We start from the raw sequence: 26,235 nt of genomic DNA on the forward strand, positions 1-26,235 counted from the left end.
TGAAGTATTATGTACATGCCTGTTTTACGTTAACAGCTGAAGAGTCTGATTCTGCAAACACTAAGATATGTGAGACTGGAACTATTCTACTGAACACAATATATTATACGAATACAAAAATATAGATTTAACATGCATAATTATCAGAGCCTTTGTCTATGTTATAATTTTAAATGTTAGATCTCAGTTTTTAAATCTCCCTTTTTGACTGTGGAAATATACAGAGAAAATGCATGCTCATCTTCAGGCAGAAATTATGATTTTATTTTACTGCAATAAGAATAAATTTTGTCTCTTTATATCTGTAGCATCATGAGCTTTCTTTTTAAAAACCCAAAATCTTGTTTGTTGTCAAAGGTAGTTCTTAAATTTCCTTTTTAAAAATCTATTCAGAAAACTCTCTGACACATAAAACATGTTAAAAAAAAGTCTCTTTTCCTTACCTCCCTCTGGTTTTGTTTTTTTTTTTTAAGAAGTAACTTAAAATATGTGTGTGGTGTAAGAACGTGTGCTGAAGTTTCATGTTTCAGGTAATCTTCTTTAAAATAATGGGAGTCTAGATTGCATCAGTTAGCTTAAAAGCTGCTATGCTATTGGTAGGAACAAAATGGGATTAGAGCCAAAATTTGCCTGTGTTACTGCCAAAGTCTGTATCAGATTTAAGACACATGCTTCTGCAAGCTTCCCTGAAGGTTGTGAAAAAAGTTTTAATACAGAGTTGGATTACAGCTCTCGGCTCAAAACACTGGCCATTACACACCATCTTAAAAGCCTGCTGTAACACGGAGCACAGGATCGAGCAGATTTCTTACATTTTCTGGACCACAGATGGATTTCGAATGCCTCTTTGTGTCTTAATGGAAGATATATTAACTTCATTAACTAGAATCCATACCTGATCCCTCGTGAGTGTGTATGTGTATACATACAGATATATATCTATTTAAAACTTCATCATGATTTTATTTCAAGTGTATCTAAAATCTGCTCTAAGAAATGACATTTTCTAAATGGACTTACAATTGTTTTGAGCAATAAAGAGACAGATATTTACTCTCAGATGTTGAAATCCTTTGTGAGTTTATAAGAGAAATTCTGGAGCCTTTTCTGTACTGGTGGTAGAGAAATGCATTTCGAAACAGACGCCTCTAGCTGTATGACAACGACTGCGTAGTAACCTGTGGATTTGAAACATCAGAATGTACAAACCGTGGGCAATTGTGAATATTTTCATAGTTTCTTTTCTACATCTGCTGCAAGGATCTGACTATGAGAACGGATCTGTGAAGGTAGGTGATCTTTATTTACTGTGCTTCTTAGTTGTCAGAATTACCTACATTTAATGTGCAAGGTGATAGATTTTTGCTCTTTTAATACCTGGTTGTTGAGGTTTTTTTGGTTGCAGAAATGTTACCAGCCATAGAGGAAAATTAATCTATAAAGAAGTTAAATCCATATTCTCTGTTTAACATTTTGTTACTTTTTTACTAGCTATTAAATACCTGTTGTAAAATTCATTCTTAAGTTAAAATTTTGGTGTCAGTCAGTTATGCAAAATAAAAGCAAAATCTGAAAAAAAAATAGTGAGTCAGAGCATTTAGAACACTTGTTAAATACACTTTTTTATTTTGGGTATTTATAATTGCAGGAATTGAATTTTTTGTATTGAAATTTTTCCTCTAAAGACACGTGTTCATCTGTTGCTCACTTGTTTCCCAGAAATCAGAGAAACATTCTTCTTTTGCTTAATTAGGAGATGTTATACAGGATTTTAAAATCAATGACAACTAGAAATAATAGAGCACATTGCCTGGAAATTAACCTTTCTTCTGAATACAATACATGCAACAAACTTTCAGCTGAAGTCTCACGTTGAGAGTAGGATTATTCAGATCTAACTTTCTGAGACAGTGTGAGAATATCCAGGACAATAATTTAGAAAAATCAGAACAAAAACTGGAACAAGTTCCTACATGTTCAGTCTGTCCAAAAATGATTAATTCAGTGTGTGGTCCAGAACAAATTATTTGTTTTTCACTAGCAGAGCAAAACAAGATAATGTTTTTGTTTTCACTTCAGAAAACCTCCTGCTTGCAAGAGATGACCACACACTAGTCTGTGAAGTGCGCTGCATTCTGACCTGTGCTTTAGAAAAGAAATGCTAAGTTATGTGCCTAATTGCAGACTGCTGTTGCCAGCCCAGTAAGTCAGCAGTGGTGAGCTATGTGTGCCTCAGGATGACTGGTGACTAACCCCTTTGCCTGCTCACTGTTCACAAGCTTTTAATTTACAACCTCAGCAATGAGTTCTGTGAAGACATTAGGAGCAGAGTAATCAGTCTCGTACACATTACCTTTGAGAACTGCATGACAAATCACTGGTTTGTATATGTAGGAATCACTTCATTTAAACCAGAAACTGCTTTCTAATACAGAATACTAACCACTGTATAATTGGCAGAGGTGATAATTCTGTCCTCATGTGGGACACAGGTTTATTCAGCATAATAGTAAACCCACTAGAAAGTCCTTTAATTAAATTTTGAAACCATATCCACTTTGCCTAGAGTAAATTCAGGAGCTTTTCTTGCTCGTTTTAACTGTTTTATAGATTATTCACTGTGATAGGACTGTCCAACCAACATATGTACATATGTGATGATTTTCACTGAAATTCGGGTACTGCTCTCAAGCAGCCAGCTTAGCCACAGGGTACTGTACTTAATAACAATTCACTGATAGTTTCCAAGACTATCCTAAAGGAATCTTGTAGATCACAATAAAGAGGGCTGTTTCACATGCATTGGCTGCTGATTGCCACAAGGAAAAGACTGGCTTTCTGCTTGTTCTGGCTTTTTGAGTGTAGACAGAGATATTTGGCTAAACTGTTGATTATATTTGTTTTAATGTTTTAAGAAGGATGTTTGATTTCTAGGTTGTTTTCTCATGTATGAACTATGGCCTTCTGTGTGCGTACATATGTTGATATACACCACAAAAAGTCCTTGATGTTACAGTGTTGGATGGTACACAGGGTTATGCCTATTCTTACCATTTGCACCTCAAATTGAATTTGCAGAACACAGAAATTACATATTGCATTCACCTGCCTTACCTTATTTTTGCAAAGTTCTTTAACTTCAAGAGCAGTATTGCCTGGATAAAAACCCCGAGGTCAGAGTACAGGTAATACACAACTAATGAGACCTAGGAAGGGTTAAGCACTAGCAACCTGCTCTTCCCTGTTATAGGAGTCCAAATAGCTGAGCTCAGCCCAGGATACCTGAAGTTTTAAACTTGTTGATGCTTTAAACCATATCAGGTGGTGTCAGTGTGGTATCATGCAATAGAGTTTTGGGGGGCTAAGGATTTAAATACTCTCTTATCCCCCTTCCTCAAATATCCTGATTAAAGATGTGAACGTTAAAAAGCTTATGTACAAGCTGCCATGATTCAGCAAGTATCTCCATGGCAGCTTGGCTTTTCCCAACTCTTCAGAAATGCCATCCTCTTCTGGGCACAGGAATTCCTTTTCCCCACCATGTGCACGAGTGTCTTGCCTGTTAGGCCCAGCTCCTCCCTCCTCTCTCCATTCCTGACCTGTTCTACTCCAGCTTTTGACTTGTGTTCCCTCACCTCCAGGACTTAGGGTCTCAGTTTCCTCATTGGTCTTTCGTTTGTGCTCTCCAAGTGCTGCCCCCCTTCCTACTTGCTGCCTTCTGGGTGAGGATGTCCTGCTTCTCGGAAAGCATCAGGAGTCCTGTCCAAGCTCCTCATAGACAGGCCTAATGGACCCTTTTGCTTTCCAGTCACGTTTGACCATGGTCCCTGCATCCCTCCTCCATCTCTAGCTTCTCACTTTGTCTCTGTGGTTGTAACTTCCTGTGTTTCCTTTTCCTGACCCATTTCTAGCTCTGGTCTCCAAGGATGCTCTCAGCCTCCTTGGCCGGGTCTTGCCCTCTTACATTAGTGTTCATCTCCTTTCCCTTCCATAGGCAAATCCAGCAGCTTCCTTTCCCTAGTTGCTGGATGCCTGTGGCCTGAGGGAGAGGAAGGGCAGTTCTGTGCTCTCAGCCCCATGGTCTGGACCTCCAGCAGCCTGCAGCAGTGTCCTGCTCTGCTGATGAATGGACTGGAGTCAGCACAGGACCCATATGCGGAAAAGCCCTGGCAGGCCTCTGCTGCTGCTCTTGGAGGCTTTTACATTTGGGTGAATTTTTTTCAGAGATAGCAGGAGACATATCTGGGCCAAGAAAGATGCCTCAAGTGTCAAAACTTCACACCTGTGACCCACAGCAGGGAAACACCAGACGTTTGCAAAGAGGAGACTGACAGAAAATGTTTTTGAGTAGATAAAACAGGAGCTTCATCCTCAACTGCGGGCAAACTATTTTGACAGAGAAAGCAAACAAAATTATTAAAGTCATTTTGAGGCAGGCATCTGGCATGGAAAGTTTCAGCCTGAACATTGAATGATGTGAGGCACAACTGGAGAACAGGCTCATGATGGGAAATAGTGGGCAGCCTCAAGCAGGGGCAGCACATCCATGCAGGTGTCCAGCAGGGCTCAGCTCTGGAGCTGGGCTAAGGTAAAGGCTGGCAGTCATCACCCTCCCTTGCACGCAAGTGGCTTGGTTCAGTGTGCCAACCTGACATAAAAAGTCTTCATGGAACAGTTAGATTTCCACATGGGTTTTCTGAAGACTGAGCATTACTTTTTTAATCTATTTTTTTTTCCACCAGGAAATGCTTTAAAAATTCTTTGTTGAAGTTTTTTCCCGAAAGTCTCTTACATTTTGGAATCCCTAGGCTAGAGAACCGCAAACTTCACTGTCTCTATTCCTGCTTCTCCACCACACATTTTTCTTCTCCTAGAGCAATGACAGACATAGGTGACTTTTCCCAGAATTTTAAAATTAGATGCAAAGAGCTATGTCCTATATTCATCAGAGCTGAGGCAAATTTTTTGCCAAGAAAAGCCAACGATCCCTCAGAGCTGCTTCTGCCCTCCAACACTAAAACCACCTCTCTAATGAGGCTTCAAGGTCTTGATCTCTGAGAATTTGAGTCTCGTTGCTCCTTGCCCTATTCTGCCCCTTTACATTATTAATGAAGTGTTGCGAGGCAGGCAAGAGCAAGGGACAACTGGTCATGCCCAAGTTAAACAGTCTCACAGTCTTTTCCTCTTTAGAGGTCTTCTCCCCATGGTGAATCCTCCTTTGGTTTGTTAGAGAGAAACCTACAGTGGATAGGCCTGAGGAGTGTCACTGAACTATAAATCTGCTTTCTGATCAAAAGACCGAGGGTTAGACATGCTTAGCTGGGAGGTAAACATGGCTGCTCTCTGTTACATGCACTGCTTTTTCACAGCTAAGTCTTTTTTACTTCTTCACTAAACATTGATAGAGCCTTGAGTGTTCGTTTTTGCTCAAACACATCTTCTTAGATTCAACAGTCTCATATTGTCACTGTAAGCTGGACAGAGGGGGAAGCCACTTTCCAAACACAGCTGGTACACAGTCCTTGTCCACTGATGAGAGTGAAGCAGCACTTCCCCATCATCCTGAGGCCCTGGACCACCTAAGTGGAGGATGCTTTGCCCTTGGGAAAGCATGGAAATACTGGAGACCATCACACCATGAGCAGAAGGAATCAGGAAGCTCTTTACATCTCCCTTCCTAGAGCCAGCTGGAGTCTGTCTGTCTGTACAATCAAAACAGCTCTGTGAAGAAACCTGAGCAGCAGAGCTTGCTGTAAGCTTTTGTCTCTGTAATTACCACTGACAGTGTTTCTCAGATAGATCGACACACCTCTCTAATAACTGCTTGCAAATGCTGCTCAGTTTCTAGAAAAGTTAGATTCTAACACATCTTCCATCTCATGGGATGTCTTCCATCAAGGCAGCTCCTGAAAGTACAGCAAACTGCTCAACTGCTAGAAAAAGCAACTGGAAATGCCATTGGAAACAATTTCTCTGTTTAAACTAGGCTTTTCATCCTCAAATCCAGCTTCCTTTCAAAGTTAGGAAACTCTTTTAAACAAATATTATGAAATTGTGGTTTTCAGAAGTGTTTTATTATCCCAGTTTTGTCACTGCTGCTTTTGATTCTCTGTGATTACCATCTCTGATAGGCATGATGAGCCAAAAATGTGTGAAAATGTACTTGCTGCATTCCTGCAGAAATGATTGTCTGTGCTTTTCCTTCAGAAATGGGAAGCTACCAGGGAGGTTGTGAGGGAAGTCACTCTGTTCTGACTTATCTGCTACTGCCTTGACAGGGTACACTGAAGGATAAGAGAACAATCCTGTATTGTTACCATGCCACACAACATCCCTCCTTGCTCTTATCAGTTTGGAAAGGGAACTACTAACACATTGCTACTTTATCAAGAGTAGTTCTTGCTCATGAGAAATAGAAAAAAAATCCCTTCCAGCTGCTGATCCAGTCCAGTTGATCTCAGCTAGGACTGTAATGTCTGAGAATTGAGCAGAGCTTGGAAAAGTATATCAGGCTGTGTAGATTAATCAGATGAAGCATTTGAGATATGAATTATAATAGTCAGATGTTTGAAATTAAGACAGCAGTAATTAAAATTAGCCATCAGTTGTGGCTCTCATCTGAAAACCTTGTACAGTACTTTTTACAGTTACTGCTACAGTGGGATCTGTGTTTCTTTCTCTCAGGGCAAGTAAGTCCAGGTATAAAACTGGCCTTTGCTGTTTCTTGGGCTTGGCTTTGAGATGTAGTTCCAAAAAGACTGTATTGATCAGCTTTGCTGGGGGGAAAAAACAGCCCAAGATACTCTGCTGCAGGGAAGTAAATCTGATACAATAACTTTCCTACAGAAACCCTTATTCCTTAGCGATTTCTTATTCCTCTTACTACGTGCCATTCCCTTATCTACTTCTCTGCCTGGTTCTTACCTCCCCAGCATGTTTTGCAGATCTTCATTCACCTTGTTGGGATTTGAGGAATGGAAACAAAATGCTGAGTGCCCCTACTACGGCTGCTGAGATTTCATTTGCCCATGGGAAGAACAAGCAGAATTACTTTATTTTTTAATGTCCCTGTGAAAAAGCAATATATGGGCTTCCATATCAATGAATAGCAGACCAATTGCGTAGGCTATTTTAGTTTGCTTACATTAGGAAAAATTCAGCTTCCTGAAGGACATCTGCGTATTTTTTATATTTTCCTCCTAATGTGAGTTAACATGTGCAACCACTCAGCTGGTGGTAGGACGCCATCTAGGGTCCTTGCTGCTTCTGCAGAGTCCTGCTGAGTACAACTGACATGCAGTTGGACACGTGGGATTTGGCAATCTAATGTGGGCACCATATGGATGGTTTGGAAAGGTGTGACTGCCTTCCTTATTATCAGGATGTCAGGATGGGTTGGTCTGAGCCATGCTTTCAGATGGGAGGCACCCTGTGTTAGTTTTGGTTGCAGCATGATCACTATTTGAGTGCAGTTGGGGAGGGAATTCTATTTGAGTCATGTTGAATTGTGAGAAAGTTGCATCATGTTACTATATCACATGTCACTTTGCACGTAGAGAATGTGCCATACTAACAGGCAAAACTTTTCACTTTAATTAGCAGTGTGACTAAGAAACCATGTTAGGATACTTTCCTCAATTGCTAGGGAAATATTACTTAAGAAAAATTACAATTCCAGGAAAATGTGTGCATGTGATTGGGGTAACATAAGTTCATTCAGTATTGGCAATGGTTTTGCTTTGTGAAGTGACATTTTGAAACCCAGCTGTCCAATTGGCTAGTTACACTTCCAAAACTTTTACTGAAGTGTCTTGGGGCAAATCCAGAAACCAGTGAAAGAACTAACTGAAGGACCCTTCACCACATTAAAAAAATATTTTCAAGTATTAAAAGAATACATAGTCATCTGATTTCATCCAGGTCTCTGTTACTGAGCCATTCCAAACTCACTGTCCAAACCACAGTGACTTCCAAAGAATGGACAAATATCAAAAGAAAGTGACTACAACCTGGACGTGCTTTTTGTAAACACATATAATATGCTATTTTTGACATGTGTGCCCTGTCACAGTGTTAGACCAGCACTTAACCTCGTGTATAGTGAAGTGAGTGCTACATAATGTTTCTAGCTGTACTCTGTGTTCAGCATCACAGCTGCTTCAACACATTGCTGCAATGCAAGACCATACAAACCAGGAAACAAGTAGAGGCTCAGAAAATGTACTGTAAGACTCCCAAAGCTGTCGGTAGCATTTAGGATGTATCAGCAAGTTGCCTCACTGGATATTTATGACAAATCACCTGTGTTTTTTCACTTATCAAGCGAATCTGATTGGCGTGATCACTTTAGGAGGGACCTAAAGGTAAACTCTCAATGCAGATGATTAGGCTTGAACAGGAAGAAACTCCATACCTTAGCACACCTACTCTTTTCTTCCATCTACCAGTTCAGCTTTTCCATTAATGCCAACAAAATCATGCACACTGAATGTTGTTACCTTCAAAGTCACATTCAGCTGCTGTGAGGATGTTTCCCATGAGAGCCAAAAGACCTGGCTGTGGGAAGAAGGATTTGTTTAATGAGATTTGTAGTTGATACTCGGAATATTTTCTGGCTGGAAAAAAACTCCTCATTTTGGTGTAAAGATACAGCTGGCTAAAAGTATATAGTTGTAAGAAGTATTTTGATAAAATATTATCAGTTTCAGATTGCTTTGGACATGAAAAATTATCTGAATTCCTTTGAGATTTATGCTTTCACAAAATCATGTACGATTTTTCAGTTACTTGTTTTAAATATTTTGATTTATTCAAGACAGAATACAGCAACCAAAATGTCTCATCTCTGAGGATTTTGATAATGTTAGCACGCTACTAAAGTACAAGAACTCTGATTTGTTTGCTGTAGCACCACAAAAGATCTATTCTAGTTCAAAAGGCCATTCAAAATATAAAACAGCTGTTCTCTTGAAACCATGGAGTAGTTAATGTGATTTATTTATGAACACATATCATCTTCAGCTAAAGTAGAAGCTGTTTTATCACACCTTGACCACGAACTTTAGGAAACGAGTAATTAAGTCTCCAGCCTTCAGTGGAAGTAGAACTGGAGCCCAGCAAGACAGACTCTCAAGAAGGGGAGTCTGGAGGAAACTTTTTACTACATTGAACATTAGAGATGGAGCAGTGCAGAGCTTGCTTCTCCAGTTTTGGGTCTCAGTCAGATGGTGTACTGACAAGGTTTTAGCAAAAGTGGCTCTCAACCATCACATCTGTATCAGTGAGAAATGTGATAGCCCCAGGTCAATGTCTCCCTGTCAGCCGCCTGTCACCTCATACAACACCTGATCAAACTATTAGTTTTATCATTTTATGTCCTTCCCAAACCCACAAGTAACATATCTGTCAGTCTCCCTGTAAACTGTAGTGATCAAATGAATATTTAGTCTGGACAAGGCAGTGCACTGAGAGAGCTGAAACTTTTTTAGAAGAGATTTGAGTATTCGTTTACAACAGTCAGCATTTGAAGGTGGAATGAAGTGTTTCATGCTCCTGAAATTTCATCCATGCTTCTGATAATGATGACAAAGACTGTAATAGCCACTTAAAAATCTCATGACAAGCCCATCTGTTTCAGAGAACAATATTAGTAGGAAGTCAAAATATCTAATTGTTTTTTCTCTCTGTGGTCATGTTCACTATAATTAAAAATAGCTTATTTGTGCACCAATATTACACAATGATACTTCCAGAGGGGATGCAGCCAGGGATGAGACTTCATATATCAGAAATTCATAGCTGACAGAGAATCAAAATTATGATTTTACTGTAGCTGTTGAAAAGTAAATGCTCTTTCTCTCCTCAGAAGTGAAATACAATGGTGATGATAAAGTTACTGGAAGCTAATATGTGTCAGACATGTGGCAGAGTTAGATGCCTCATGCTAGATGTTTATGTGGTGATGCAGTTGCTTGTTGATAAGACAGTTAGTGACTCCTCCAAGCCTCATGTTTTCAAGCTGCAGAAGATTTTCTCACTATTTTATTATCCATTATGCAACACCCCAAGGATATAAGATGCTGTATTAGAGACAAAATTTGTTATGATAAATTTGGCAATGGTTGAGCCCCTGCTATCTCCAAATTGTGGTCCATCACTCTGAGCAATATTTTCTGTGTTTTCTTGGGACTCCCTTTTGGGTGAATACCTTCCTCTGTTTTCTCTTGTCTTTTAGTTTGGTTGTAGGCACCAGTTTAGGTATTATCTCTTTATTTTGTGTTTGTACCTGACTCCATACTCATAGGAGACACAATAATGCTAAAATACTACTAATAATGATAAAATACCTCAAAGGAGTTCCTCTTACTGGAGACTCCACGTAAGCTTGCCATTCTCACCAGGAAAATGTAGAATCTTTGTGTTGGCCTCACAATGGCAGGAGCTGCTTTATTTTCCTGCCAAGAGAGAACAAAACTTTTCCATGGGAACTCCCTTTCAGTTTCCTGGCCACATCAGCTCACAGTCTGTGTGCTGTGATCCACAGCATGGCTGGGCAACCACCCCGTAGCTTTGTGACCGGGAATGGAGTGCATTCCCCTGCCCAGCAGCTGCCAGCGCTGGCCTTCAGCCAGCCCCAGCTCCTTCAGACCCTGGTGCAGTTGCACTTCCTGGATGGTTATATTTGTGTACCTCATAAATTGCTTGTGCTTTGGATAAGGAGAGAGGATTTCATCTCATTTGACTGCTCTCAGCTGAGTGGGATTCAGGTACCCTGGCTACAGCTAAGCTGGCGGTCTGCTGGTTCATCTTTCAGCATCAATGGAGAGGAAGAGGCAGTTTGGAGGCACAGTTTATTCAACAGGCTTTAGAGGGAGATGAATGTTCCCCCAGTGGATCTATTTTTCTCCATTAACGGCGAGAGGAGTTTTAGATAACTAGTTCATATTCAGTCAGGTGAATAGAATCATAGAATCAGATTATTTTTTATTTTTGATAATTGTGGGATGTTAGGGAGCTATAGGCACTCTATCTCTGGAAGATGAACCTGCAATTATAATCAGCTCATACACTGTTGTAAAAACACCTTGGGGAATGCATCATGGAAGAAAAGAAGGTTATTCTCAGGTGCAGCATACACAGAAGCAAAGTTCCTTGGTATTTTCATGTGACAACGAATCATCTACCTAGTATTTAAACTGGTTTGAGTCTAGTTCTGAGATTAGTCTTCAGGCAGCTCTGGCACAAGGGGAATTCAGCTTTGGGTTGCATCAAGTCTGTCTTCCACACGATTTCTCTTGAACTGAATGCAGTTGCTACTGCTTCAAAAAGCACACAACACTGGCATGAAGGTTCAAAATGTCCTCGCATGCTGCCAGTACTCTGTGTTCAAGTGTCCTCACTTTGAGGTGAAACTTCCACCCCTCCAGATTAGTTAATTTTGAAAGATTTAGTCTGACCTTAGTTTAAGTCTTTGGCCAAGTTTGTGATACAATGACACTAATAAAATCATCACTCTGTGTTATGCAGCTACAATCTGCTTTTACTGGCAAGATAAAACTGTTACCTTCTTTTTATTGCTAACCGCTGAGAGGATGGATCATAAAACAGTGCAAGGTTATTGAGAGGTTCCTTAATCATTTGTCCTGGCCCTGGACACAGTGAGAATGTTGAAAATTTCCACTGGTATTTATGCAGCACTTGCCACGATAGTATCTGTGACCCTAACTCAGAAAAACATTCCTTATCAGAAGAGCTCTTACACATGTTTAGCTTTAAGCAGAGGTTTATGTCCTACTGTGGAGAAAGACTGTGAGGCTGGGGCTTCAGGAAAGTAGTCGTCTGTGTAAAGCTTTCAGGATGTATGCTGGGTCTGAGTGTGCTTGAGTACAGAGTGAAATACAGGCAGGACTTTCCTCAGATTGAGCAAAATACAGAGTTCAATCAAGCTTTATTTTTGCCTTCTCATGCATACAAAATATTATTCACCATGCATCTGTTTTCTTAAATAAAAATACTGATAGCTTCTGATGGCCTTGAAAACAGAATCATAGAATCATAGAATTGTTAAAGTCAGAAAAGACCTCTAGGATCATCAAGTCCAACCATCAACCCAGCCACCACCATGTTCACCACTAAACCATATACCTAGGTGCCATATCCACATGCCTCTTGAACACTTCCAGGGATGCTCATTCCACCACTTACTTGGGCAGCCTCTTCCAATGCCTTATGAACCTTTCAGTGAAGAAATGTGTCCTAATATCCAGTCTAAACTTCTCTGGCACAACTCGAGGCCACTTCCTCTTGTCCTGTTGCTTGTTACTTGGGAGAAGAGACCAACCCTCACCTTGCTACAGCCTCACATGTATTTGTGCTATAGGTCCTGAAATAAATTTAGGACCTTAGCAGGCCATTTTTTTTACTATTATATTCTATATTTTTTGCTATTTCTCAAAATACCTCCAGGAGATCCTGAAACATATCATTAATGCAAAGATCATTTATGTCAGGCTGAAAAGAACAGTACATGCAAAAAAAAAAAGGGTTCTGAAAAGGTGGGTTCTGCTGCCTGTCTTGGACATCAGTTTGAGAAGCGTATTTTTTCCTAGGCAAGAAACCTAGGAGCTTGTCAAGGATGGAGAAAAGGTACCAACTGCTGAGCTGCAGGCCCTGATAGGAGATGGTCAACACTAATACTCAAGAAGGAGCCCAGTTTGAACAATACAGGCTATGTGTGGGATTGTGCAACTGTATGACGTGATGCATAAGCCAAATATTTGAATAGCATAAATCAACGGGGTAATGAACTCAGTGCCCGATTTAAGTCAGTGTCCAAGGTGGGAAAGGCCACTGAATGTATCACCACTTTTTCTCTTGTTCCTCTCCAATGCTAACTACTTCTAGCATTTTTCTGGCATCCAGGATCGCTAGGAAGAAGAGAGATAGCCCCTTATGGTTTCTTTTGGAAGGACAAAAGTTGTAATTTTCCAAAAATCACAATGCTAACCCACGTTATCATTTCCTGATGATGTTGCTCATAGCACAAATAAAGGAAAACAGATATTCCTCTTTGAGTTGAAAAATAATTTTAGAACATATGAGAAGTCAGTGTTTTGAAAAACATACAACTTCATTTAATTATGAATATGATTTATCTCTGGGTATGGGATCCATTTTTAGGTAAGGTACTTACAAAAATTACATTAAGAGTACCAGCACACTGAGGAGATAAGAATGAAGTACTTAAATCTACTACTTTGATATTTGTTATGAAAGAGTTCTACTCAAACATTTCTCACAGGCCATAGCCTTATGACTTCGGTGGACTACAAGGTGTACATTTACAGTACCAGAAGTTTAGGAAATTTGGAGTTTTCCAGTGATATGGCTGCACAGGTAATTTGTTCATTTTGGGAGCATGAAAATGACATTGTCTTGGCCCTTTCCCAATAACTCCTTCTTTAGTTTCTTTTTCTCTCAAGACTTAATGTATATTTTAAATTTTCTGGGACCAGAGATCATAATTTTGCTACTTATCTGTACCACACCAAATGTAGTGAAGTTCTGCTCCACATCTAGGTTGCAACCATTACAACCAACAACTCCCACAATGGTGACAGCTCACCCCAGCTGACTGTTAAATCTGTGTCAATGTAAGAGAAAGTTGAATGAGGGCATGGAAGGGAGAAAAAAAAATGGATGTTCCTCTGCACCAGGAGGCTGAGTAGCACAGCCTGAGGTAGTTTTCATTAGACTCTCACCTAGCAGAATATGGGGAAAGAAGTAAAAATAAACAACATGGAAGCACAGTGGGAGCCAAGAAGTACAAGATGATGAGAGCAGAGTGGAGAATGGGAGGGGAACCTGGAAGGAAGGACTGTAGTTAGCAGAGAAAGACTAAAAAAGGGGGGTAGGGGGTATCTGAAAAGTGGGAAACGGCATGTGCAGATGGCTACAGTCAGGAGAAGCAGACAGTTGGCACTGTTCCTCTTGCTTTTTGTGAGGAGCAGGATCTTCCAGAAATGTCAGTGAAATGTCAGTTTGACATCTATCTTTTTCCCTGCTCTGTAGCTGAGTGGGGAGCTCCCCTGCTCTTCAAATGCTAATTTTAACTGCTGTCCACTTGATATCACTGTGAGAAGGGATAAAGTCCTAGATTATCACATGACAGGTAAGTCTAGGACTCTGTTGAACCTAACACCTTCCTCCAATTTCACATTTTGAAACATTTATTTACATTTCTGTCCAAAGCTGCGCTCTTCTAAGTGGGTCTTTTCAGTCAGCCAGAGTATGTCTGTATCTAAACAGGGCTTGAGTTTAAACTGCAGTATATGAAAGAAGTATCCCCCTCTGCATGGTGCCAGCAGCCCTAAGACACTTCACTCATGGTATCATCTGAAACCGTAAGAGGTTCTGTGCTTTCCTTTGGTGCTGTCCTTTTCAGAACAGCATGATCAGAAATGGACACTCTGGAAAGATTTAATGACAACATGCTATTCGGTGCTGCTGTGCTGCAGCAAGAGAGTGCCCAGCCAAAGCAGTTCAGTCTGTAGGGCTGTGTCCTGCTGGGGGAGCAGGACACACCTTCCACACTTTTCATTTTTTAAGCTATTAGTTTTGAATGCTTTTAAGTTGTGGACAACCACCTCTATGGTCAAAGTGTATCAGGATGAGGGATACCCTCCTGACTGCTGAACAGTCTGCTGGGTTTAGAAGAGTTTAGAAGAACATTTAGGATAAGAGCATTGTAGTAGTCTCAAATGAATCAAAAGGAAAACATAAGGTGCTTTCCACTGTTCCTGTTTTGGCACTTAACAAGATTGAAACAAAATGAGGTTCTTCTCTTCATATGTTTCATACCCGAGATAGTTATGTTGAGATATGTTTGACCAAAGATCTACCATGCTGATCCATCTTGTGATCTGGCGAGTCTGGCCTTGCTGAGCAGCCACTAAAAGACTTTCAATGTGATTTTAAATGAATCATGCTCTAAAAGTGTCTATATTTCTCTGTCTTTGCTACAGAGGGAGCTGAGAGCAACTAGCTCACAGAAAAATAGATGTCCCCACTGTAAAAACCTACAACTACTTGAGATTCAGACCTCCCTTAAAAGCCTTCAGCAGTGCCTTCAGCTCGCCGTCTTGTCCAGTGTCAGCAATGCTCAGAGGCACAGACCATACTTTATCTTAGTGCTGTTGTTGTTGTGGGAAAGGGCATCAGGAAATTCTATACTGGATAGGGAATCCTGTGAAGAAGTTATAAAGTCATCTGTAAAATCTGTTCCCCTGAGGAAGAAGTCAAATATAAGAAGAAGGAGTACAATTATTCTAGTGGTGTCATGGTAGGAAACAGGCTGTCCCATCAAACTGCAGAGCTTGAATAGGTGTTAGGAAACAGGAAGAGAGTAGGGGCAACAGATTTACCTCAGGGCTGAATAGCCCAGGCAATGTTGAGGAGAGCTGGATCTGACAGAGAAGTGATAACTTCCAGTTCTGAGGGCTCTGCGTGAGTTTTGGACAATCATGATTTAGTTTATTAGGATACATTTCTGATGACTGCAGAGGCAATTCTGTAATGAGCACTGCTCCTTTCATTTCCTTTGACCATACTCTCCAATATCCAGCATATGAAAACCAGTAAGAGAAGGAACAACCTGAATACATAGGTAGCTTTGTCAGTACCACTATGATGCATCAATATCAGAGATGGGTTTTTTTAATTGTCAGAATTCAAATCCTATTGGAGATGCATGTTTTTGGTATAATAATGACCTCTGCTAATCACCTTTTTATACAGTAGTATTTGTGAAGGCATAAAGTTAGTTAATTTCAGTGCATTCTATCCATACCAAGGAATTTGTATAGCTTTAAAAATATAAACCCCCCTAAAGCAGTACAAATTCTTGCTTTAGACAAAACCAGATATCTTTGCTTATCATGAGGAGGCATGTCTATTTTTTCTGTACTCTTTCATCTTAGGTTTAAAACTTCTTTTGTTGATATAAGAATCAGGATAAGAATCAGGTTTAGTGGTGAAAATGGTAGTGGTGCTGGCCTGACAGTTGGACTTGATGATCTTAGAGGTCTTTTCCAACCTTAACAATACTATGATTCTATGATTAATAAAACCCCTTGATATGTAAGTAAAAGAAATGGAAAAGCTAGTTGTTCCAAACTACTGACTCTTATAAGAAGTGCAGGGATATGTCTTCTAAGTTACAGAATACTTTCATCTCATTTTACAGGTTCTCTGCAAATTCAGTCTAGTAGAACATATTTTTTACCACAAACAGAGAGAAAAAAAAGTCAATGGGTAATAGAGTTCAGTTTTGAAATCTTTGGTCCCATTACCATGCCAGTGCTGGTCCTACACTTGCATGTTTTGCAAGATCAAGGAAACAGTTTGTGAATGGGAGTGAATATAAGCTGTGGTTCTTAGAAAAAATAAGTCTTGACACATTGACCTCGAGCTGAATTTCAGCTTTCCTGGATCAGCAAAATTCTGGGCATCTTGTTTGTAAAACTATCTTGAAATTCAGTTACTGTTGCTAAGTATTCACATTCCTTCTGAGCTATTAGTCCATAAGTACTGAGATGGGGTTTCCAGTTTTTACCACATATGAAATGCATGAGAAATCATTCACCTATGAAGCAGCCATCTCTATAATGAAACATGGCAGCTTGCTAGAGCACAGTATAATGTTCTGTATGGGCAGAAAAGGAGAGCAAATAACTTATTCTGAGTTAACTACACAGGGAATTTTAGGGCAGTGGAAGGTAATTACCCAAAACCGAACTTGGCCCGTATGTACAGGCTAACATCTGTATCATTGCAAAATAAATGCCACAGATGTTTTAATAACAAGTAACATGCACTCAGTGCCTGGGTTTCAGATCTCATCTAAAAATCTTCCTCTTATAGGTCACGCTTTCCCCACCCCTTCCCCAGTCCTATACAGAGCACTCGCTTGCTACCAGTTCAGACTTCTGTCTGCTGTACATCTCATCAACAGCCTCCTGTACTGCAGCTCTGCTTTTAAGAGCTGGCATTTTATTATGACAGCTGGCACTGCGGCCCTTTATTTTCATGCCAAAAAATACAGCTCACTGTATGACCAGGGAGTACAGCTGAGAGAGCACCAGTCCAGTGCAACACAGACATTTACAAAGATAACCTTTTACTTGGGTTGGAGGCAATGTTTTCAGCAGATCTGGTGAGTCAGTGGAAATAAATTCTCAATGCCTTGATAAAGGCACAAACACAGATGTCAGAAAGCAGCAGCCAAAAGAAACCAGTATTGTTATGGGGTTCTGTGCTATATTACGTGTTAAACAGGTATTTTTAAAGTGAATATCAACTTTAAACTGATGAGGTAGGTCTTTGTAAGAAGTCTTCTCCAGTAAGAGAAGATAGTGGTCATGGACATCATACAGGTGGAAAATGCAATGACCGTGCTCATGCTGCTGCACAGCCACAGCCCTGAGGCTGGACATGAGGCCGTGTTGGCTGACTTGGGCATGACCCAAACAGTGGTCAGAATGGGAGAAGGCAGATGCATCCTGCACTTTGCAGCATGTTGAATGCTATGTTTGCCTGCCATGTGGATGGGCCCTTGTACTTAGTGCAGCTTCCAGATGTATCACCAGACCTGCAGTGGTGTCTCATGGCTGGAACCAGACTTCTGGCACCTTGAGGTGGCTTTTTGCAAAGGCACATGGATTGGGCTCACCAGCCGAACTCATTCGAGTTGCCTGTAGGGGTGACCTGTGATTCACGCTGGCATGACTGGCCAGCTCAGGCACAGCAGTGATGTGATCACTGTCTGCCAGGTTACCTGTGGACCCGGGACACAGTAAGGTCTGCATTTGTCAAATAGCTCTGAGGGCTGTGATGAAGTGGGTTTCTCCCCTTCCCAATTTATACAGGCACAAATCCTGCAGATCAGTCTGGTGCTGCACACTGTCAAAGCCCTGGACATCTCTGTGTGCTGCTGTTTTCCCAGGTACTCTCAGATGTCCTCAGTAATGTGCTGTCATTTGGTACAAGTGTTCCATGCACTGGGGACAGGCTGTAAAGTTCCAGCTTTCTGACTTCGCCCTTTCCTTCCAGAGGACATCTCTGTCAGCATTGGAGCGATCAGAACAGCAGATTAGGAGAGCATCCAGCCTGGAAGAGCTGCTTCACATTACTCACTCTGAGGACTGGAAGCTGTGGAAATGCAGGCTAAAACTCAAGAGTCTGGCCAATTTAGACTCACGCTCTGCATCACATCGCTCGACCAGATTTGCTGCTGCTTTCTATGACATCGACACACTGAAAGGTAGGTGCAGGTTTGTGGATGAGTCTGATCTCAGCTTCAAGTCCCCTGATTCTTGTGCAGCAAAGTGTTAAATACAAGGGGCTTCCTAGAATACACCCATACTGGAAACAACAGGGCATTAATGGAAAATGACTGTGTATGAAAAAACGTCAGACAACAGTCTGAGTACACCTCCCTGTACCATGCAGGGATCTGTCAGTCCAAAAAAGGAGAAGCCAGTGTGCAAAGACTGAGTCAGAATGATTGGCAAAGGAGCCAGCCAGCAGCATTGTGCTATATCTCAGAATTTGCTTGCAAGCAGAAATGAATGAACTTTACTGCAGGCATAGAAATCCCTTTTTTATTAGGTGTGCTCTGATACAAGGCACTGCATCAGCAGCAGCATCTGGGTGGGAATTGAGAGAAAGAAGGTATTGTCCTAACCTCAATCTATTTGAGGAAGTTTCCCCAGAGAAAAGCAGATCTTGAAGCAACCAAACAGCAACTGAAAGTTGAGAATCACAGTCTACTCCCTCATCTGGAGCAAAAATGAATTTTATTTCTCATAGCTGAAAGACTCAAAAGACATTACATGTTCATGGATATAAAATAAAGGATCAGTTACTAAATTTTGGTCTAGCAATTGGATATTCTACAGCAAAGCTACACTGTAGACTAATGAAGGACAGACAAAGCTAATCTTTTTTGTTGTCTTTACCCTGAAGTGATATGATCATATCGCTTTCCTTGTGGAAAATCAGATATTGCTGATCCTGTTCCAATACCACTTTTACAACAACTTCAACCACATTCACACACCATTATTCAGCTAAATTATGTCTGACTGAAGGCCTTAAACTGCTTCTCTGAGCCACAGCACAGAAATGCATATACAAGTGCCAGTCTGAAGAGGGCTTTCACATCACAGGCATGTTTTAAAACTTCTCATCGAAATTTTGTACAGAAAACAAGTTAAATAAAATGCACACCTTTGGAACAATTAAGATGGTTTTAATTAATGATAAACATTTTGTTTATATACCTTTATAATTCTAGTCAGCAACATTAAAAATCCATAGAGTTATTTGAAGTGGTACCCAGTGTCAAATGCTGTAATTCTCTATTAAATTATAGAATTCTCTGTAACTCTCACTATTGATCATTTAGTGAGCACCAGCATTTCTGCAAAATTAAAATATTCCTTTTGTCAAAACAGCATGACAAAAGAGGATGTTATCAGGTGTTACTGAGGCAGGACATATTGAAATGGGCATTTTTCACTGGTAGAATAATATAATTTAGTATTTATGGTGTAAATATGTATGTATTTATTTATAATGTAAATAATGTTGAGGTAATAGAGTCACAATGCCATTTAGTGTGCTGTGACTAATTTGAGATTGTCACAGAGCTGGAGCATCTCTCCTATGAAGATAGACTAAGAGACTTGGGGCTGCTAAGCCTGGAGAAGAGAAGGCTAAGTGGAGACATAATTGTAGCCTTCCAGTACATAAAAGGGACTACAAGAGAGATAGAGAGGAACTTTTTCCAAGGACATGTAGTGACAGGACAAGGGGGAATGACTTTAAGCTGAAAGATTAGATAGGTTTAGATTAGATATTAGGAAGAAATTCTTTACTGTGAAGGTGGTGAGGCACTGGAACAGGTTGCCCAGAGAAGCTGTGGGTGCCCCATCCCTCGAAGTGCTCAAGGCCAGGCTGGATGGAGCTCGAAGCAACGTGGTCTAGTGGGAGGTGTGCCCACCCATGACAGTAGGGTTGGAGCTAGAGGATCTTTAAGGTCCCTTCCAACCCAAACTGTTCTGTGGTTCTATGACTATAGTCATATAGATACAATTTTCTACTTGAAATAGCTATTAGGTTGCTTCCTATTTTCCCTTTGAAAGTCTAACTCTAGACATAGAGATATCAGCTTTCTCATTTAAAGGCAAGTCACTGAAATTCAAGATTTTTTAAAAAAAGCCTATTGGGTCATCGTCTCCATTCCTCCATCCAAAGTGAAATTATCCCAGGGCAGAAATGACATTCGTTCTAATATCTTAGTACATTCAAGGTACTAAAGCTCCTTTTAAAAAACCCCAAGCCTACAAACATGTATTTCTTTCCCACACCCTTCCCAGTCATTAAATAGTGAGCTTTATGCCAAGGCCATCTGTTTTGTTTTAAGAGTTTTGATGAGAAGGCTGGATTGAGACTCATCATTGTTTCACTAGACCATCTTCCACAGCACCCTAAACTCCAGAAGGGCAAATTCAGGACTTTCTTCCTCCTTTCTAGTGCTTTAACAATGAATTCACTGAAAGTTTGCATCACTTTGTCTAACCACAGCCTCCTCTGAGCAGCTCAGCTAAGAACTGCAACACTTTCAAGCTGGAGTCCTTATCAGACCCAAATTTTTCAGCAACTGCCCTGTGCTTGCTCACAGGATAGATCAGCGTGACCATGATGCTTCTGAACAAGACACCCAATTCCTATAACAGCCCTTCTGCTAAAGTGGTTAATAAAGTGAGGATGTGTTCTGTTGGAAAGGTCATCACTGCTTACACTCATTGAAGTGACATCTGAAGTGATTACATGCACATACCATAATGACTTTGGCAAACACTTTATTTTCTATTTTAAGGCTAGGATTAGATTGCTATATTGATAGACTAACATTACTCTAGAAAATTTTATTCATTTCAATGATTCTTCTCTTAATTTATGTTGTAAAATCAGAATTCGGACCCCAGGCTCTTATTTCCTGTACTCTTTTCATGACTAGGAAAGGGAGTGAATCAATCCCAGGGGAAGGACTGTAGGAATAAACAAAATTATTTAAATATACACAGTCAGTTGAAGAAAAAGTTAAAAAAAAAAAGAAAAGGAAAGTCAGGTAGGAAAGGGAAAAAAATAAATGCTCATCTGAAGGCGAGGTATAATACGTAGGTTAAAATTATTTCAGATTTTTCCCCAGAACTTCCCTGTAAACTTAGGCACTCTTTTCAAAATATTAGGAAGGTGGACTACAATGGAAGAGAGAGCATTTTTTTTGATAGTGTAGAAGTTGTCTTTGATCTTTCATAAGCCTGATGGACAAGGGCAGACAGGAAAAATGTTTTTCATAATTTTAAGGAGAACTTAAAGCATAAGCATTGATGACTCTTGAGTAATTTCATAACTTGAATCAGGTAAGCAAAAGCCAAAAAAAGCAGGGCCACTTCTTGACAAGACTCAGGATTGTATTATGTAAATGTCACTGTTTTCTCTGTCTGGTTTAATCAGTTAATGCATTATTTCTTCTTACAGTCAGAATGTGACAGATCAGTCAACTCTAGTCTACTAGTCTACAACAATTCAGTATTTGAAAGATGTCACAGTGTTTTGAATAGACAGATTATGCTTGAATTCATATTCCTGTTATTCAAACTTGAACCCCCTGACGGTACTGAGGTGTGAGATTGTTTGTCTTGGATTTCCTTAGGCAGTTTGGAAACACTGCTCACTGGCTGACATCCAGCAGGAGTATTAATACCCTCTGACCAGAATCTGCTGATCATTAAGGTGCTTTTGCACTCGGGCCCGTGCTCTACTGAGAGTCTGTGGTGGGGTACATGCAGAGTGAGGATAAAATGACAAAAAGAAAGGTGACCGTGGAGTGAAGGGGAACAGGGTGGGGAGCAGTTTTTTCAGACAGTGTGAAGCTGGGGGACTCTCAGCTAGGGGAAATCGATGCAGCTGTACCTAACCCACCAGAATTAATAGAGATTTTGGTCATCTGCATTGAAATCTAAAGGCGGATAAATGCAACAATCTCTGCCAGTAAGCTGGTGTAAGTTACTGGGATAATTTTGAAATCAGACTCTCTCTGATCCTTAGATTGATCCAAGTAAGTGCAAATTGATCCAAGTAAGTGCAAAAGGCCTGCCAGTACTTCATTTTTATTTAAATAATGCTTCTGCTTCACTAATCAAGAGGTTTAACTTTGACATAATTACTCATAAAAATGGTGTTTTCTCCAGTAATAGATGAGGAATGGCAAAAGACTCAATGTGTGCCAAGGGAAACCTGTGTGGAAGTTGCCAAAGAGCTGGGTACAACAACCAACAAATTTTTCAAGCCCCCCTGTGTGAATGTGTTCAGATGTGGAGGCTGCTGCAATGAGGAGAGTCTGAGCTGCATGAATACAAGTACGACTTACGTGTCGAAAACGGTAAATGAGACTATTCATCTGTTTTCTTTTTACCCTGGCTCTCCAAAAAGGGAGGGGAAGAAGGATGTTTGGTTTCTGAGATCCTGTTATGAAAGATCTGTCTGCACTATCATAACAAACAGAAGAATTAATTTTTTATCCATGCAGAGTGAATGCAGCATGTGTAGTAGCATTTTACATTCATGTTGTATTCTTAGATGTGAATTATATACATGTAGAAATGGAAAATCAGGCCTTGAGAAAGTGACTGCAGGCTCATGTGATGTTAAGAAGTTTAATCCTTCTTTAATGTATTGTTACTTGGACCGGGGAGACCTTGAAAGTATTGGCTTGTGGGAATCCTCTGTATCAAAGGTTTAAGAGAGACCCCAAGAAATTTTGTTGTGTGGGGCCACTGCATTTCAACATTACTGTGCCAAGAAGGCTGGCTAATAATTTTGGATGTGCAATTTTGTGATCCAGAAAAGGACACATTTTCATCAAGAGAGACCAGATGCTCTTAATTAGAATGCCTCAGGATCTGAATGTCCCAAATAACAAGTCACTTAGGAAAAGAAAGGCTTAAATGAATCATCAATTACTAATTAGTTACAACAAGCAATAACCCAGTTTTAATGGCCAATGCCAAAAAAGTGAGCACAGAGTAGCCAGAAAGCTTCTTTCTGTAGATTCCCACTAGAGGCTATGTACAGAGATATCTTGCTCCCATGGGTGGCTGAGCAGAGCTCCAAGTTCAGTGCTCTCAGTCTGCTCTATGGATGAAACCATCTGTGTTGATCAGCAATCTGATCTAGTGGGTGGCATCTCTGCTCATGGAGGCCGGGGCGGGGGCGGGGGGAACTACATGATCTCTAAGGTCTCTTCCAACCCAAGCCTTTCTATGATTCTATGATTTATACCCACAGAAGAAGCACAGGAAACTTCATCTTGTGCATTCCTACTTGACTTGGCATAATAAATGAAGTTCTACTTACGAAAAAGGCTTTTCTTTAAATCAGAACAAAGATCAAGGGCAGTTGTTTTAAAAAGAAAATTGAAGCCTTCATGGGGAACAGATCCAATTCACTTCTGTATTTATTTCGTGTCCGTTGGAATGTAATTCCACTGTGTCTGGTTGTGCTGGAATATAGCTGGAGTAAAATAAATCAGGGCCTGTCCTTCTTGCTCATTAATTGCTTTCATTCCACACCAGAAGGAGAAAGCTCTTATGAGCTGTTGGCCACACACAAAAGACATCCCATCAGCTCAGAGAGCTAGGTCAGGCTAAAAAGTATTTATTTATTTATGTGTTTTTTGAGCAGCAGTTCATAAGTTTGTTGAAAAACTGCAGTTCTGCAGAGTGTAACATTCCTTTAGCATCCTTCATAAGCATTCCCTCAAAAGCCCCCAGCTAAGTTACACTTTTGGATACACCACCATCAGTCCAGATTTACTCACCTAATGGAATTATTCCCATATTCCCATAGTAGTAAGAGCATTTTTTCTTTCATTCGTGTATAATATCCACTGAAGGATATTAATGCCACCTGAAGTTAGATACGAAAAATCCTAAGTTTAAATGTCTAAGCACTCCGGCGTAGGAATACTCAGTCCCTGCACGTGGATGCAGCATTAAGCCAAGACATGCTGGCACACCAAGATGTACCCAGTGTTTTAGTTTCCATGGGAAGGAAGCTGGTCTGGGAGGCAGAGGGGGTGTGGATCATTTCAACAGCTCCTACACGTAGCTGCCCAAGGAATCAGAGCCTCCACAGGGCTACGCAAACATTACCCTTAACAGTTTGGAGGCACTGAAGACAGGCTGCTTTGTTTCTTAAGCTCCTGCTATAGTCAACAGAGAGATGTTTCTGGGATGATTCCCTGCAGAAATCCAGCTGAAGCAGAATGAACTTTCCTCTATTTACACCTGTTTTTTCCCTCTCTCAGGACGCTGTGGGGGTTCAGTTAGGCCCCTAAAGATGCATACTGTGATTATACCTAAGGACAGTTAAATAGCTGTCTTCATAAGTGGTCGAGATTCAACTGATGATATAACAAAGTTCCCAACACCTACCTCTTTTCCATTTGTCCGTAGCATCCAGAAGAGGTTTTTGAGTTTGTTTGCAAACAATTTTGACTGGTCTTGGGTGTTTAATAGCTGTTAATACAGTACTAGGACCACCATTTTGCAAGTTCCTACTTTGGTGGGCATTGGTTACTCTTCAAAACTCTCAGTGCACTTCTGCTCATTTATACTTATGGTAACTATCTCTAGAAAAGAGCAAGGGTGGCAAAAATGATGTCAAAGAATAAGACATTTTTATTTAAAACTCAAAATATTAACTGCATAATGGAAACTGAAAAATAAATATTATTTCACCCACCTAGCTCTTTGAGATCTCGGTTCCTTTGACAAGTGTTCCTGAGCCTGTGCCCATCAAAATTGCCAATCACACAGGCTGTAAATGTACATCAAATACCCAGCACCACCAGTATACCATCATACGAAGATCTGTCCAGTACCCAGAGGAAGATGGGTAAGTTCCCTCATTTGCAAACTTCTACATGTGTTCAAATTATTTTGTTATAATGGTCCATTCTCTTTCTGTTATCCCAAGAGTTTCTCCGAATAACTTGATTATCACTCGGGGTTAGAAAGTTTTACTAAATCTGATGAATTATAAGTGAATGGACACCAGAATCCAAAAAACTGCAGGCTAGTTCAGCAGCATCTGGAATCACTAAGACATTTAGGTGCTTGAGCAGGGACTCAAAGTGCACATATTAGCACTATGCTCCACTGGAGCTTTTTGGGTATGTGTGCAGACTTTTTCAACTTGACACAGCAACTCTATTCATGCATTATTTAGCCAGGGCACACTGAATTATGTGCTCAAGCTAAAGCTCTCTGCCATACCTTATGGCACGCCAGGTCACAATCAATGTGAATCATGGCTTTTCACTTTTTGGTCCAGTCCTGGTTTGCATCTGTCAGGCTCATGGGCTGGAGAAAAGTGACCTCACATCTAACTCCAAAATAACTTCATACTTGTGCTCCTGGTGAGAATAGGCTACATCAATTTAACAAAGACTCTAGAAACACAAATAGCCTGAATGACTCATTGGAAGACAGCTTGGATGTCTCTGTCAAGCCCTGTGTATGGGCTTGTCCCATAATAGCCCTTCAGTTGGACATCTGGGCTGGGCAGAGGTGCCATTTCAGCAAAGTCACTCCAGCCCTCCCTCCTGTTGGCCACTCTAAATTTTCTTCCTAAACAAATACAGAAATACCTCAGCTTTCCTTCACTTTGTGAGTTGCTGTCCCAGAGAAAATGGCCTCAAAGTCAAACTGGCCTTCTCTGATGTTGAAATAGTCCATTAAGCATAGTCAAATTCAAAATGGAGCTGCACCTTCTGGCAGAATGGCAAAATTGAATATAGTTACATGGCACAAATACTACAAGACAAAGACTACCCTGGGTGGGATAATGCTGTTTTATGGAAAAGTGGAGCTGCACAATTGTAGCCATTTCTTAAGGCTGTAATTTGAAATACGTGCTTTACTTGCTTCTTGTAGTTGCTGGGAGCCAGACAGCTCAACTCTATCAGCAGAACCACCCAGTCTCAAGTTTTTCTCTTTGCAGCAGCAAAGCACACAGATGCCAAGCCTTCATGTAGTACAAGTGGCAGACCCAGCAAAGTAGCAGGCTCTTTTTGCCAAATGACTACACTGATGCACCTAATCA

General features: G+C 40.5%; 1 protein-coding gene across 1 annotated transcript in view; it reads left to right on the plus strand.

Annotated features, from left to right (window-relative positions):
- The first annotated feature begins 661 nt into the window (after window positions 1–661).
- Window positions 662–26,235, plus strand: part of VEGFD (vascular endothelial growth factor D) — a 30,402-nt gene continuing 4,828 nt past the window's right edge. Inside the window, exons 1-4 of the mRNA XM_008926487.2 lie at window positions 662–1,289; window positions 18,109–18,319; window positions 22,320–22,510; window positions 24,878–25,026. Coding sequence (XP_008924735.1) covers window positions 1,200–1,289; window positions 18,109–18,319; window positions 22,320–22,510; window positions 24,878–25,026 — 641 coding nt within the window. The 5' untranslated portion in view covers window positions 662–1,199. The remainder of the gene's footprint in view (window positions 1,290–18,108; window positions 18,320–22,319; window positions 22,511–24,877; window positions 25,027–26,235) is intronic.

The sequence above is a fragment of the Manacus vitellinus genome, unplaced genomic scaffold (genome assembly GCF_001715985.3).
Source record: "Manacus vitellinus isolate BGI_N305 unplaced genomic scaffold, ASM171598v3 scaffold_7_pilon, whole genome shotgun sequence".
Classification (NCBI taxonomy): domain Eukaryota; kingdom Metazoa; phylum Chordata; class Aves; order Passeriformes; family Pipridae; genus Manacus; species Manacus vitellinus.